The 13272-nt window shown below is 39.5% G+C and overlaps 1 protein-coding gene across 2 annotated transcripts in view; it reads left to right on the forward strand.

Moving 5' to 3' along the window:
- The window catches only part of Ss (aryl hydrocarbon receptor spineless), a 202071-nt gene that overhangs the window by 167445 nt on the left and 21354 nt on the right, over window positions 1-13272 (forward strand). For both annotated transcript variants that reach the window (XM_071783139.1, XM_071783138.1), the window contains exon 4: window positions 878-967. In XM_071783139.1, the coding sequence (XP_071639240.1) occupies window positions 878-967 (90 nt within the window). The remainder of the gene's footprint in view (window positions 1-877; window positions 968-13272) is intronic.

Consider the following 13272-nt stretch of genomic DNA (forward strand, 5'->3'; position numbering starts at 1 on the left):
GAACAGATTCTCTTTTGCTCAGTACTTCATTTTAAATGCAACTTAATTGCATTTGATATTACCTTATAATAATTTGAAGATTTATAATCTGTAGATTCGACAGCGCAAGATATTGTTTTAAGGACATCTTATTTTTTGTTTCTTCAAGCTTTCATTAACTTCTATTAGATAAGTTTTGTTACACTTATTTTTTAATTGACATTATCATTTTTGTTATATTTATCGTGTTTGTGATATCAGTCGATTCTCAACTTCAATGTCTATTGGTTGAATATCGTAAAGGTATATTTTTATTTCCCTCTCGTGAGAGAGCTATGAGAATAACAGGTATTTTGGGCTTTGAGGTGAACACTCGAGTTGTGCAAGCTCGTTTGGTATTTGCTGGGTATCGAGTCGGCAGACAAATGAGAAAACTTTCCGGAACATTTCCGACCGATGCCGCTGCCGCCGCCGCAAAACGCTACTGGCTACCTTCGGTTTCGAAAAGGCAACGTACCCTTTCGTTCTCGTGCCGCCGCTCTATTCGCGCGGGGTGCGCTCCCGCGTACGTCTAACAACGTCTGAACCTGTATTTTGCAGTGCCCCTAACTTATCCGCGCCACGAATTAGCCTCTTGAGCTTCGACCTGATGCAAACGGAGCAGTCTCAAGCCCGATTACGTTCAATTCCGGACGAGTTTACGTGTTTTAGTTTGAGAGACGATCGAGTCAGGCGGAATCAGTTCCGCCTATTATCGCGATTATCAGCAATATAATATTTTTACGAAATAAAAAAAGCGTATTAATGTTTGATTTCAAATTTATTAATTTGTATTAATATCGTTGCTCTCGCATACATTCGTAATTGAATTAATTAACAGATCGATTTTTTGTTCCAGGCACTGAACGGGTTCCTGCTAATACTGACTTGCGACGGGGAAGTGTTTTTCGCGACCCATAGCATAGAGAGTTATCTTGGCTTCCATCAGGTATGATTGAATTTATAATTTAGACAACTGTCGTATCAATTTAGCAAAGAGAAGAGGAGACACAGATATACCGCATAAAAGAGTCCTTAGATTTATATTCAGAATAATAAGTATACTGTAATACAATGTTATAAATTTATTCATATTTCTACATCTAAATTACTTAACATTTTCAAGCGGAATTCAATTTTCACACACAATTGTTAGTACAGATAATAATATAATTAAAATATATCGACTCTTCCAAAATACTGTTTCCGAAATCGAATGCCTTAAAAATATTTTCCCGTCAAAAAATTCCGTCAGAACTCGACGCGCAAATCTCTGCCGACGAATCCGATGGCTTTTAAAAAAATCACCTACGTGTATCTCAAAGGCAGAAATCGTCGACGTATTTATAGATCGAGGATGCTTGCGCATTTGTCCCCCCCAAGTCCCCCTTATTGCAAAGTAATTCTAGACATAATTCACCCTCGCTGTTAGTTTATGTTCAGTCAACGTGTGTCCACACCCAACACGCGGCAATCACGCCAACGCTGTCAAGTCAAGTTCACCGTACGTGTCACGTTTGCTCAAGGCATCATCCCTTTCGCGAGACAATGTACCCCATTCACCAGGACTGACGGCCGGCATGCATTTTTCAGTAGTAGCAGTAGGTCATCGACGCTGACGGACAACACGCTCGCGACGTTGCTCGGCTCGGCTTATTATTAGTGATTGATTTTCTCTCTTTTGATGTTTGGACAGAAAAATCTCAATTCGTTGTCACGAGTTTGTTCGTGATAACTCATCGCTCGAAATTTATCAGATTTGTAAATGTTTACTTATAATAATTTATTAATAATTAAAAAAATGGAGAACATGAGAACATATTAAAGACGCTAAAGACGTTCCGAATGAATGCGACGGACGATAAAAATGTAAATCAAGTTATAACGCGCCTTATATAGGAATCGAGCCTGCTCTTGAAACGTCTTTTAATATTGCATGATTCGGCGAGTTCTTTTTACAACTCGATGCTGCACAAACGGCGATGTGCGCCAGATCTCAATTATCGCGATTTCAATTATCTTAATTCATTGCGAACGGAATCCGAGCCGGTACCGTAGGTATACATGCTGCCGTAGTCGCCGCGGATTTGCATATACGCGAGTACCTCGAATAAACGCGGAATTGTCGAATAACAAACGTTTATCGGGAGCGAGATGCCATCAGATCCGAATTCCGACGAAGTCCTTAATTAATTATGACACCGGATAATCGTGCCGGGCAGGACCTCGTTAAAGGCGACGTAACTCCGGCGATTTTATTCGATCGCCGCCGTCGGCGACGACGATCGGCCGATCGCGGGTATCGAGAGGGGATCGTCCCTCGGCTGGCGTTCTTCGGTATATGGCGAATGGATCCGCGCGCGGTGTGGGAACCACGGAACATCCGATCCCGATTCGACCGTGCAGACCGAATCTAATTGCGCGGCCACGATCCACACTGTTGCACATTCGATTGCTACCGGCGTTCCCGCGCGCGCACGATCATTTGAATACTTCGAGCTCCCGCTCGAACACCGAGGTTTCCCCTTAATGATAAAGCGGCTGTGTGTAACCACAGCCCCGGCGTGGGCTATTGGTTCCACGCGAGAGAATTGTGTACACAGTGTAGAAACAGATTTTACGCTATATTCATGCCGATACATCGGCGCGCTCTCAACGGCACGTCCATCCGTCGCGTTTCGATCGTTTCGAAATCGCCGAGATTTAATGACGGCGTGAGGTGTCGATGGATCTTTAATTTCTCAAACTCGCCAAATCGTCGGCGCGATCGAAACGTATGAAATCGGTCGCATGAGTACTCCTTACTGCTGCGTGTCTCCGCATTGAAACTATAAGAGATAAGAATGATAAATAATTGACCAATGTGTGTTTAAACATAATTTATTGACAAATCAGAAACTTAACTTTGCCAGTAAATAATTAATAAAAATGGCTTTCACTCGATCCAGCTACATGCATTTATCAATTGTAACATTGGTTGTGGTTCTTCTTTGTGTAAATCTTTCAATCACAATGTGAATGTTACAATTAATAAATATGGCTGGTTGGGTCGAGTAAAAATCATTTTTTATAATTTTTTACCAATTTAATTATAAATATGATTGAAGAATCATAGAAAAGAAAATTAATTTTCTTTATATGCAGCATTTTATAAATACGCTATAAAAATTTTATTTTATAATTTGAGTTCTGGAATCTATGGATTCCAGATGGACGGAAGACGCGTGAGACGTTTGAGACAGGGCATACATTACGTTCTCCGTATTTCAAGAAAAAATAAATTCGATCGCGTTATCGTCGGCCGTCCACGCGAGAGCGCATTAAAGAATCATCCATCTATACGGGGGATAGGTGCTCGACTACCCGGCATAATACCGTCACTCGAGCCCCTTCGGTACACACCGAGAGAGGGACCCCGGGCACGCACGCGAGTGCAATGTGCATACATTGTAAAAAATGACGGATGATGATTTCCCGAGCCGATGACTCTCTATACGGGGCGCACGCGAACGCCGTTGAGTATGAATTGCAGAAAATAGCGGACGATGATTTTCTGACTCGATGACCGCATATCCGAGACAACAAAAAAAAGAACCAAGAAGCGGTTTGTTATATGAACGCGTTCTAGATTTCCTCCTAAATACCCCTCACGATATGCGCACATATGCGCGTATGTATGCGTTCGAAATCACCGAACGGAAATCATCCACCCCGGTTTCGTTGGGAATGACGGAAGTCATTCAACTTCTTGCAGAAATCCGCGCGAATGTGATTGTGGGAAAAAAGTGCGCTGCAGTTTTATATTGCTTTAAGATGTATGAAAAAAAATTTATATATTGATAGAAATTAATCTATCTTTTAATTTCACATATCAGATTATTATTATTATTACTTTGATACTTTCTGCTATTTATGGCCAATTTTTATAAAATAAATGCGATGGTGTATATTAACAGAAAAAATTATAATTCGAAGACATATTAGATAAAGTTTATCAACTAGAAACGTGTCATAAGTGTGTGCTAAAAAATAGTTAACAAAATATGCCTTATAAAAAATAATATTTATAATATAATTCAGCTTCATCAAATATTGTACTTTTACATTAATTTAATAATTAATACTACATTTGATCTTCTTTCTAATGTATTTAAACCTTATCTTAATCGTTATAATAAGTTTACTTTATATATTCAAAACTAATGCTATATTTCGACTTGAAAATAGAAAAGCGGGGATGAATCTTACGATATAATTCGTCTTCTTATCCACAGAATCGCACCGGTAGTTCAATTCTCATGATTTATTGATTATTCACGCGCACTCGTGTTTTACGTTTCTTACCTTCGTGGCGCAGATTTTCTGATAATCGTGATAGTATTTTACAACGTTGTTCGTAAACGGATCTTACGGAACACGCGTTGGAAATTATATTGAAAGGCCTTTCATTCGTATTCTTTAACAAGCTCGAATTATTACGCCAACTTTCGTGTGCACGAGTATCCATTGAGACATAACAATGCACGCAACGGTACCGTATATACGTACAATATATTAAGAAAAACAAGGACGATGACTTCGCACGAAGCTACACGTTCGAGGAAAATGGTCGTCTCGTTATACGATTTTTCTTCTGTTTTTTTTTCTCTTTATCTTCGATTGTAGTACGATTGCGTTTTCAATCACGGTGTTTGCAGTATTTGTTTTACATTAGTTGATTCTCGTACACAGTTATTATGTACACCAGGCGAATCTTGCCTTCTATCTTTTGTGGCGGGAATTACTTAACGTGACAAGGAATGACATTACAAAATTTCTTCGCATGATTAATAGCCCATTTCTTCCCCTCTCTCCACCATACTTATCGTTTATGTGTTTTACATTGCAATATATATTTTATTTAGCAATGTATTTCTTCCTAAGAATTATATCTTCCAAGCACTGGCGGATCCTAGGGAGAGGGGGGGGAGTAAACCCCTCTTCTAAATAAAAGAAATCAGTTTTATTGAATTTGTTTAAAAAATCTAAGAAAAAAATGCATTAAACGTTGAAGCAGGATCAAAAATAAAAGCTAAGCGTGATACTAAAAAAAATATCAAATCAAATAATTTTGCCGAAACTCCTCTCATATTATCGACGTCAGCATCCGCTAGTGCTTACAAGTATCTGCAATACATATACATGTGTGTATATAAATATTAATGAATATAGAAAACGGGCTAACTAAGAACCAAGCGCGGTAAATGTGATGCGCGAAAAAGTTTTTATTTTTATTTTACATATTTTCCAACCATGACTGCGCGCCGACTAAATTTGTCAGACTTGAAACACAGCTCCGGTTGGAGTGGTAAAATCCTTCCTTCTCCTAATTAAATCGATTCGATTTAATTTTTGATGTTATATGCATCTAAATAAATGTAAAGCGAAAAATATTACCTCAGCCAGGGTATAAATATTAATTTCTATTATTGTATCTTTCGATAATCTCTGATCTCGTTAAATCCGGGAAAGATATTTCCCAATCATTATTCATGATTTTTATAAAACGCACCCCGTCCCGTTACGGAGATCATTCATCCGCATCCGTAATGAGAATAATCTACCTCGGTGCGGGTGCTCGTAGAAACGCGAGCAAATGCACGCGAAGCTAACAGCGCACTCGTCCATAAGCAGATGTGCCATACATAAGGAAGCATTGGGTAACGTTATGAAAAGCACCCCATCGAACGCTACATGCTATACGTGATCGTCTTTATACGATAGCCTGGAAATACATTTATATTTCTTTAGTGCTATCCCCACACAATATACTGTCTTATCCATTCAAAACGTTTTATCTCTTTTTAAAGATTATCATTTGTATTTACATCAAAATAAGTATTGCAAAATTAATTTATTAATTTATTAGTAAGCGAAAAAAAACTTGCAATGTTTATTAAGAAAAATGTTTTTATTAACAAACATATGATGAAAATTTATTTTTTAATAAAATTGCAGTTAATTAATGTCCAGCTCTCACGTTAAAAGCGAGTGAAGATATGATAAATATATTTATGAGACACTCATCTTTCACGATTTAAGTTTGAAAAGTTCGATATAAGAACGAGGTATCTAAACGTAGTAAATAATCTTTATCAGATTTGTTTTACTTAAAAATCCAAAATACATGGGACCTTACGAATATCAAAAATCAATATCTCATTCTCGCGCTGAAGGTCCTCGAGTTTCGGTCGCTTATTCGTAGCTCACGTCCATCCGCAACCTTCGTAGGGAAATCTCGCTCACGAGATCCTAATGTAAAAACCCTCGTCCGCTCAACCGTGACCGCGCGGCCGTATTCGCGGCGGACGCACGCGACGCGGCGACGGTCGCGCGATGATTTCCCGACTCGATGACCGCGCGCGAGAGCTCTCGCGAGCGCGCTCTCGTCGCGCTGCATTCAAGTCGACGTAATCGCGACGGGGCGTTTTGGACGACGCGATTACACGCCCCCATAACCCAGCTCGAGAAAGCCCGGTTGAAGACCTAGGCAGGCAGCGGCCTACGTTGGTCTCGCAGTGAGGGAAAAACCGCGTAATGACAGCGCTGAGTCGACCCACAATGTAATTCAGCGAGCGGTCTGTGCCGCGGTCTCCGCCGACACCGCCGGGTTCTTTTTAGTATTTTAGTTCCATATCTCACGCGAGAAATATAAAAAAGATTGCGACACAAGACTCGCGGCGAGAGCCGCCGGGGGTGTACAAGGGCTGGCCCGTTAGGTGGTCGTGGGCTTAAGGAATCGAGGCGCGGTTTCGCGATTGTTCGCGCGGCCGGCACGCCGGCTTAATTGGACTGATAGAGTCGATTCGATGCTCAACGAGCCTTTATGCCCCGTGACCCACGCCGGATAAAAGTAATAACTTAACTGAAAGGTCAAAGGGTGCTTATCGCCCGCGAGAGCGAAGGGAGCGAGGCAGAGGAAAGTAGGAATGGAGAGAAAAAAATGAAGAGGGAGAGAAAGAGGGAGGCGAGAGAAGGAAAAGAGAGACCTTGAGCCGAGGTAGACTGCCTTATTCGGGATAAAGCGACTTTTCCATGTATAATGTATATTATTTTATATTCTGAGATCTCGATTTTAATTTTGCTCGGTGGATGATGCAATTAAAGATAATTAGGAGCTTTTCGGAATTTTAACATTAAACTGTATAGCTATATAGATCTTTCTCTCTCTCTCTCTTATTTTAATTCGACAAAGTATAATTTCCATTTCTCTTTTTCCGAGATGTTATTAATTACAGCAACGCAGAACATTGTAGGGGAAACGTCAATTATATCTGGCGCAAAATGCGGTTTGGCGCGTTGAAGATTAATCTCGCAGAGATGACAAGTTTAATTACGGCACACCGTAAGGATATTAAATATAAATAGTAATGATAGTAATAAAGCGATAACGGATTGGCCCCGCTCGTGCCCGGCGGCCAGTACGTGTAATTTGCATAAACGCAACCGCGTACGAGATGAAATCCATCAGAGAGAGTCTAATAGTGCCGCGCGTCTGTTAGAGGCGCAGTAAAGATGCAATTTATAAGAAATAATAACAGCACACGGCGAGAAACTTCAGTGTTGCTAAATCTCTCTCTCTCTCTCTCTCTCTCTCTCTCTCTCTCTCTCGTGCGCGCGATTCCGCCGTGCGGTATATGAAAAACTTTTTTCTCTCGGATGATAACGCGCGCCTAATAGCCGCAAAAGACGACGGTGAATTGTATCTCGCCATTACGTCGTTTACGTATCTGTAGCCGCGATCGCGTATTAATTGTCGTCCGGCGCGTGAAATGTCGTCGTGTGTGATTTAGGACTCGAAAAGTACTCGAACGCACGATACGCGGCGTCACTCCGGTGCGGTGATGAATTATTTGTACGAGGTATCTGGATTATGCGGCACAAAGCTATACACGCGTAATCGCATGGTGGATCAGAAATAATTAAGTGACGTTAAGATGAATCAAAACGCAAAGCTTTACTGAAGATTGTAACAATTCGCGTATAAAATGCGATTTAAAAATGTCGAGTTATACTGCTCGGAAATAAGATGGTTTATTGGTGATATTATACTTCATTTATCTATAAACACAGGAGAATGGTAAAAATTGTTTAATGGTACAACTAGAAGAAGAAAATTACTCATTTATTCATTAAATTTCAAAATATGAAGAATAATATATATACTGATCATATTTGCTTGATATTAAAATATAATATAATAAAAACCGGCTTTTAATTAAACATAAATCAAGTTGCCACACGTCAAGATATTTAAAATTCTGTTGTCTTTCTTGAAAAAAAAATTATTTTATAAATCAATCATTAAATTTATAAATAAAAAATAGCAAAATTGTATGTTTTAAAAAATATAAAAAATGAAAACAACGTATATGACGAGAACAGATTTTACGTTTCTGCTCTCGTTTTGTCAAAGGTTTAGAATGTGGCAGTTATATAAGAACACAAAGTACACAGGTTGCATCGGAAAATGGGCAGTAATTAAGTACAGTATGTGCGCAGCCCGCGCGCGGGAAATCGTGCGTCCGTAGTTCTTGTTAGCGTTTGAGGTATTAAAAGATCGCGACTTACGTGACTCCGAAAGGGAGCATGCTCGTATACTTTCGCGCGTATCTCTCGGTGGATCAGAAAGACGCTTCCGTGATGATATGAGGATGAAGTAGACGGGCAGAAAGGCAACGAGCGCCGACAAAAAAATTGCACGTGGAACGCGACGTCGACGGCAATACGTTACCCCTCCTTCTGTCGTATGACGCGTGTTTCGAACGGCCATTTTCTCGTAAATCTTGCTTGTCCCTGGACACGAATAAATCTTGCCGTCATTTACATTATCGTGCGTAATTTTTTGGCGTACCGGTAGGTGTAATGAAGCGGCCCCACGGCGCACCGGCCGGCGCCTCGGGAAAGCAAATTATCGATCACACGAGACCGTTTAAGAAAAAAAAAGTTATTACCAACACGGACGCTTAAAATGAATAATCGATCGATCTCATTTATAACTCATTAGAGAGTTACAAAAATTACAAAAGTTTGAAAGTTTAAAAATCAAAGACATAGGTACGTTGGAAGTGGAAATGTTTCTCTTTCCTCCTTAACGTTCCAGTTATTGCAATTAAATGCGATCGAAGCGAACTTTATTCTTACAATCTTAAATTACAATTTTTATGCAATGTTAATAATTGTATAAATGTAAGTGGTGAGTGTAACTTAAGATTTTGTATCGAATAGGGGAACTACACGCTTAATATCGCCTGACAGTTCATAGTTTCAACGAGGTTTCGAAAATTTGAAAGAGGTGTCTTCCGTTATTAATACAGCAAAAAAGATACGTACTAAGAACGAATTTCTGTGTGAAGACATGTGATATTGTATCTAATTTTATTTCTAAATTAGAGATATTTGTTGCTAATTATTATTGTGATACCTTAATCGGTTATGTTTTCTCCTTGTAGTATTCCTATAATTCCGCCCTCTAGGAATGTTCATTATACCGCCCATTTTTCGTAACTGATCTGCCTCTAGGATATCTCTGAAGCTCTCTCAGCCTCCTGTCCAATAAGTAACAAGATCTTTTTCCGAGAGTAAATCTGCCAGGCCGGATACTGATCACATCACCCCACTCTATAGTCCGTGAAACCTCATGGACTTTCTTAATTCTTTAAAAGGGGATACCTTTACTAACCTTACGTGCCCTATTTCGAATTGTTTCTATTTCCAGCATATATTATGTGTCATTATTGTATTTTTAACAAAAAATATATAAGAATGCGATACTAGGGACACTTTTTTTATTAATTTAACACTATCAACACGAGAATTAAATCTTTACTCAACAAACGCACTTGCAGACAGGACGAACCTCTAAGCGAAGAGGAACGGCGCGCGGCGTACGGTTCACTGTCCCATATGTTCAGGGCATTTCGGAAGATTTTAAAAGAGTTGTTAAGGGGATCCTGCAGTGACTGGCGAACTTCCTCGATGTCGATAATGTCAACCTTTCTAATTTTGTTTTCCCTATATCTGTCTTTGTCTAACGAAATGACATCTGTCCTTTTTTCGATTGCTCGCCATCTTACGCAAGATCCGGCAACTACTGTTGCTGCTCTTCTTGTCATCCTGCATCCGTATTTGCATTACTAAAATAATTATTAGATGGATCTTTTTTTGTACGCATTGAATCTTACTTCTACTTACACGATATTATTCCTACATGTTTTCCCAAGGGTGGATGATAAACATTATGTACGTATAAACAGTAGCATTTTTGTTTTAAGCAAATATTGTCGTCAGGTGACAGTTGTGTATGTGCCCCAATAAGTAATATTTGTAATTTTTTGATGCTTTTGATATAAAATTGCGTTTTCCACTCTAGATTTTTGTGTGGACTTTAATTCTAGACCAAAAACTTGCAATTCTGTCAAGCCAATTAAAAGATCCATCGATTAACGATAATGTCGGTAAATCCTACGGCTGCAGGATCCCCTTAAAGAGCATAATGTCAACCTGTCTTTCTTCAGCTTAAACAAACTTAATAAATTTATCAAAGTACAAAAAGACGTTCTCCCAACTCAATCTAATAAAAATGTGGTTTATAAAATATCCTGCAAAAATTGTGACGCATTATATGTAGGCCAGACGAAGAGGCAATTAAAAACGCGAATTTCAGAGTATCGTAACCACATTCACAGAAATACCACGACACAATCTGTCATCACGGAACATAGATTAAATTTGGATCACGAATTTGATTGGGAGAACGTGGAAATTCTGGATAAAGAAAGATATTTATCAAGAAGATTAGTCTCGGAAATGACTCATATAAAATTACAGAGAAATAGTATTAATTTGCAAAATGACACCAAATTTTTACATCACGCATATATAGCTGTTTTAAATCAATTGTAAACTATGCCCATGAACGCTTCTTACTGGTTAACTAAACTTGGTGACGTGTCGAGTTCTGGCGTTGTCACTGGTATACTCTGGATCCGATATCATAACAATATATTATCTTATAGACACAACTATCTATGTAAAACGTTACCGATGTTTTGACTTGTGACACGCTTCTTCTTTTCAAATTTTGTCATTTCATTGCTGTGTAACGTGTGGATGGGACGGATAAGTCCCTATTTGTATGGTATACGGCTTCATGCCCCACGTTCACTTTGACCTTTTGGTGAGTCTATAAAGCTTTTTCGTTCTTATTTCATCTAATTATTTTTAAAAAATTACAGATAAGGATCATTTGGTCCACGTTAATTCGAGTCTGTAAGTTCGCCAGTTGATATGGGGAACGTGCGGCAAATTGCTTGTTAATGCTGAGAATGGCTCAAAAATGAGCCGAAACGTTCATATTTTTCAATGTACTTCAAGAAGACGAATAAACTGATTCCACGCACCAAGAACCGCGTCCGACCCTAATAGCCTTTTTTCTCTCTTATTTTTATTAATTTAAATGAGAGGGCTGGCGAACAAGCAAGATCTTTGTGCTAAAATTATTATATTATAAACAATACATAAACAAACGTTTCGGCCCTAAATATGGCCTTCATCAGTGTAAGAAAAACAATAACCTTGGTCGTTGAAATTAAATAATTAACGGAGAAACTAAGTCATTACATCGTTATTAGAAGATAAAACCGACACTCGCTTACATTCCTATCTTCGTGTGGATCCTTTTCATTTCTCGCAGACGCCGGTAACGCCGCTAATTTCATTCGTGTACAATTAATTCGATCTAGTGTCCACAAGTCGGTCATGGAAAGGATCTGTCTCTACTGTCCACAAGTCGGTCAAAGATTGGATAGACCCGATGCCGATCCAAATGTCCTTATGCGGATTATAGTATAATTTATATGCAATGAAATATATATGATGAAATTAATGTGAATCTTAGTACCTTGATTAAGTAGAGATATGACTTTTTTTATGTCAAAAAATGCCACTTTTTCTGTTTTCCTTCACAAAAGATAGTTAAAGTAAACTTTGAGCACATTTATGCCATATATGAAGATTATATTACGATAATCCTAGAACAAAATAATGCGGTTTAGTTACATTCTTATGTAGGAGTTTTTAGTCAAAATTTTGGTTTTTAAAAATGGAGTGCGATATTAGACACAATTCCCCTACATTCATTCTTAGACGTCTCTACGAATGAATATATACATTCATTCTTAGGACATCTTTCTAATTTCATCTCTATCGATTTATTTATTGCGAAACAGTAAATTTTCAACCCTTTCTTCGTCTCTTATTATACCATACAGTTCGCTGCAAATTACGATTCGACCTTTACTTTAGACTACCATGATCTTTCGTCGTTCCAAGCTCGCCTTCCGCCGCGTTGTCTCCCGTGAGAATCGTAGCGTACCTGCGTCGAAGGGGGTCAAGAGCCGAGTCGCCCCGTCTTTATCCCGGAATTAATTACCCATTAGCAATTACCCGCGTCCGACGAGCTGCGCGCGTTCCCTCGGAACGTCGGCGGCGTCTCGGCGCCGCTGCACCAATCGCTACGTTTCCCCGTAGATATCCGCGAATGATTCACCGAGGGATTAGGGCCCCGGGGCCCTTCTCTCCCTCTTACCTCTCTGCTTCTCTGCGAGAATCAATTGAGCACGTTAAGCTTAAATATATACGGCGGGGCCTCGCGCGCGCGCGATCCGAACGAGAGAGCGGGCGTTGCGCGCGCGAACTGAATTATGTGGCACATTTTGACAATTAATAGTCGCTAATGAAGACACAATCGGGCTGCCCCGGAGCACTTTCGCCTTTCACCCCGTTTCTTGGCCCGAGAGGAATAACGTAAGGAAGGATATCACAAAGAATCGCAAGAGGGTTCCGAGAGAGGGAGAGGCGGGGAGGGGCCTGAATCGGTCAAACACCGCAGCTTCATAATTCTCTGGTGTAATTGAGAGCTCAACTTCGAGGCCGCGATATTCCATCGCGTACCTATGTTACGGTGTGTCTGTCTGGGTAAGTGTGCGAGTGTTTGAAATTTATTGTTTATGCGCGCATCTCTCTCTCTCTCTCTCTCTCTCTCTCTCTCTCTCTCTCTCTATTTCTCCTTCTTCTTTCTCTCTTTTTCTCTTCTTTTCAAATATTTTGTATAATAGCTTTTTTATTTAATATTTATTACAAAGATGTCTAAATTTACTATCTCTTTGTGTAACTATTAGAAAAAAAAGTAGCTCTTGGACTCTGAAACGTTTT

The sequence above is a fragment of the Temnothorax longispinosus genome, chromosome 7, assembly GCF_030848805.1.
Source record: "Temnothorax longispinosus isolate EJ_2023e chromosome 7, Tlon_JGU_v1, whole genome shotgun sequence".
Classification (NCBI taxonomy): domain Eukaryota; kingdom Metazoa; phylum Arthropoda; class Insecta; order Hymenoptera; family Formicidae; genus Temnothorax; species Temnothorax longispinosus.